The sequence below is a fragment of the Trachymyrmex cornetzi genome, unplaced genomic scaffold (assembly GCF_001594075.2).
Source record: "Trachymyrmex cornetzi isolate Tcor2-1 unplaced genomic scaffold, Tcor1.1 scaffold636, whole genome shotgun sequence".
Lineage (NCBI taxonomy): Eukaryota > Metazoa > Arthropoda > Insecta > Hymenoptera > Formicidae > Trachymyrmex > Trachymyrmex cornetzi.
Genome location: NW_017299955.1, coordinates 3,742 through 6,557, shown reverse-complemented (window position 1 = coordinate 6,557; position 2,816 = coordinate 3,742). Strand labels below are relative to the sequence as shown.

The 2,816-nt window shown below is 39.1% G+C and overlaps 1 protein-coding gene across 1 annotated transcript in view; it reads right to left on the bottom strand.

Moving 5' to 3' along the window:
• LOC108766840 (uncharacterized) overlaps window positions 1–874 on the bottom strand; it is a 10,949-nt gene extending 10,075 nt beyond the window's left edge. Inside the window, exons 1-2 of the mRNA XM_018516371.1 lie at window positions 518–874; window positions 121–350 (exon numbers count right to left, since the gene is read on the bottom strand). Coding sequence (XP_018371873.1) covers window positions 121–350; window positions 518–829 — 542 coding nt within the window. The 5' untranslated portion in view covers window positions 830–874. The remainder of the gene's footprint in view (window positions 1–120; window positions 351–517) is intronic.
• Between the last annotated feature and the right edge of the window lie 1,942 nt (window positions 875–2,816).

The following is a 2,816-nucleotide window of genomic DNA, read 5'->3' as shown; positions in this document are numbered from 1 at the left end:
AAGCAACGAAGATCCAGCTCCGACCGTAATAGGCAGTTACATTCTAGTATTAATTGAGTTTCTCAAATATACGGTCAAAAAATATAAATATATTGTTTATAAATAATAAGTCCATCAAACCTGTCCAGTAAGTTCAGATGTTTGTTTATCTGTTGTATAGACTCGTTAATTTCATTTAATCGCTTTTCTTCATAACTAATTCCTGAATGAACGCAGCAGACGCATTTGAAAAGGTTTCCCAAGGAAAATTCTAATGTACCTTTTTCATTTTTGTTTTGCTTATTCTTTTGTCGTATCATGAATCCGGATATAGTACCGATTGCTGCAGATCTCTGTTCATCTTGAGTAGCCTATTGTCATTATAATTATAACGTGATCATTTTCTAAAGTTGCTTTGTGTGTGTGCGTATGTGCGCGCAGAGATAGGTAAAAATATGTTAATAAAATAATCTTAGTTTTCCATTAATGTATAGTTTTTGCTATGACTTAAATCAAAATTAAAAGACAGCAAACTTACGATATTTAGTTTTTTCGAATCACGCGTGCCCCATGTAACATTATGTACGTTGAAAACGGAAAAGATGGTTAACAACATGTACATGGATGGCACAGTAATGTAATAAATAACACCACACAATAGGCAAGTTGCTTCTTGAGGATGTAACAGACCAGCTATTGTCATTTGACACGCGACAATAAAGAAAAGAAGACTGCTGGGTGCGAGCCATCCATCTTCGGCGATTTGTAACATAATTCCTACCAGAACGACTATCATCACTAACCCATATATAGCGCTGATAATCTCGGCTACAAATAACTGCAAATCCATGCCAGTAATGTATTATGGATAGATGTATCTGTGTAGTAATGTTGTTTAGTTCAATAATATTAGTTTACAAAAAATATTCTTTTTTTCAATTAATTTTAACTGTACTATGTGTTTCTTATGGATTTTTGGATGCTGAAAACGATGCCATAAGCGAAAAAATTTTAGTACGTCAGATTTCTAGGATAATTGAAGTTTAATATATAAAAAATGGTTTTTTTGCGATATTTCACATTTTTTTGTAAAGAAGGTGAACATTATCATAAATCCAGACAGCACATGATATCATGCTAACATTCAATATTCATACTGAATGTATTGTGATTATACCGAATAAACCAAAAACGTTACTGTGATATCTCAGAAAAATATTATTTTTTGTATATTGTCTAGATATATCAAATATAATAATTAAATTTCGATTTCGATGCTGAATATATTGCTATCATATCGATTATATCCAAGACGTCTCTAAATTATTCTTGATACCGTCATGTCAGTCGCGAACCGTCGTACTGTAAACATCTCTGTCTGTCGCTCTCTCGGTTTTGGAGTCGTTATTCCGTAATATTTCTGATCCGTTCATCGTTTTCGCTCTTAGTCTGTGTTTCTCGCTTTTGTGCTTATAATTTGCACTCGGAATAATTTGTGAATTATTAATTTTTGTGCAGTATTTGTGTATTTTTCCGTCTTATATATCATTTCGTTTCGTGTAACTCTTAGTCGATACGAAAGTCTTTGACTCTATTATCGAGTAGGATCGATGTAGGGGATTGTATGAGAGCTCTATGTGTTATTCTGTACAAACGTGTCTATATCTTTTCGATTTCTATTATATATTTCCGTGTAAATTAGGTTACTAATTATTGCAGTACATTCAGTTGCCGTCGGCCGTTAATTTTTGATTTTTGTAAGTAATATATAGTTATAATGTACTTCTGCCTCTTGTTTGTTTTTGCGAATGTTTTTTAGTCACCTTTAATTTTTCCTTGTGTTATTGGAAATTTAATAAGTATTTAACACAAGGACTAAATATACCGTTGTATTTAAATATTCATTTGTACAAGCGTTAAATATGAGTCCGCCGGTGTGTTTTAAATGCAAGCGATTTTTGCCGCGTGCAACGCGCCTCTGCACATTTTGCGGATCTGATAACAATTGTCATGTTTCTGATTGCACGGACTCTTTGCCTGCAGCTGCAGCTTCTCCTCCGAGGATGGTGGGGTCTCTTGAAGTCCCTGTTTCTCCATCCGTTATCGGATTACGTTCTTCTCTGGTGTCTGACTCGTGTCTTGACGGTAGACTCGTTCATGGCGGCTCCTGGGGTCGCTGTGTCACCGACTGACCTGGTTGCTGCACTTGCATCTTTCTCATCGGTTTTGTCATCACTGGATGATCGCATTGCTAGACTTGAATCTCGACTTGGAGCTGGGGATCGTATTGAGCGTGGACTGGATGCATTGGACGGCAGGTTGGCTGCCCTTGATTCGTCCATGCAGCGGCTGGTCTGTGTGGAGAGGAAGGTTGATGGCCTGTCGTCGGCTTTGGATGTCCTGTCGTCTGACGCGAGTGTGCTGAAGGATGGACAGCAGTTGCTGGATGATCGCTTGTCTTGTCTTGAGAGGGATCTTGGCCCCCGGATGGTGGCCCCTTCATGTGATATTTTGGCGGCGTCGGACGACTTGGCTAGGCGTGTTGAGAGGATGGAGGGAGAACGCAGGGACCATAATCATAATCTTGGAAATCATAGTCTTTGGTCTGCCCGAGTCGGTTTCGGAGGATGCCGCTGCCTTGATGACCGTTTTGGCTTCGTTTTTGGGATTGACGCTTGCGCCTGGAGAGATTGTTGCGTCATTTCGGATTCCTGTGAAAGGCGCCTCTCGTGGTCGGCCGCTTGTTGTCCGACTAAACACTGTTGCAGAGATGCCAATTTTGTTACGGTTTACGACATCGAGACTAGCGCCATCGGTCGGCCGCCTGGCGCAACCGG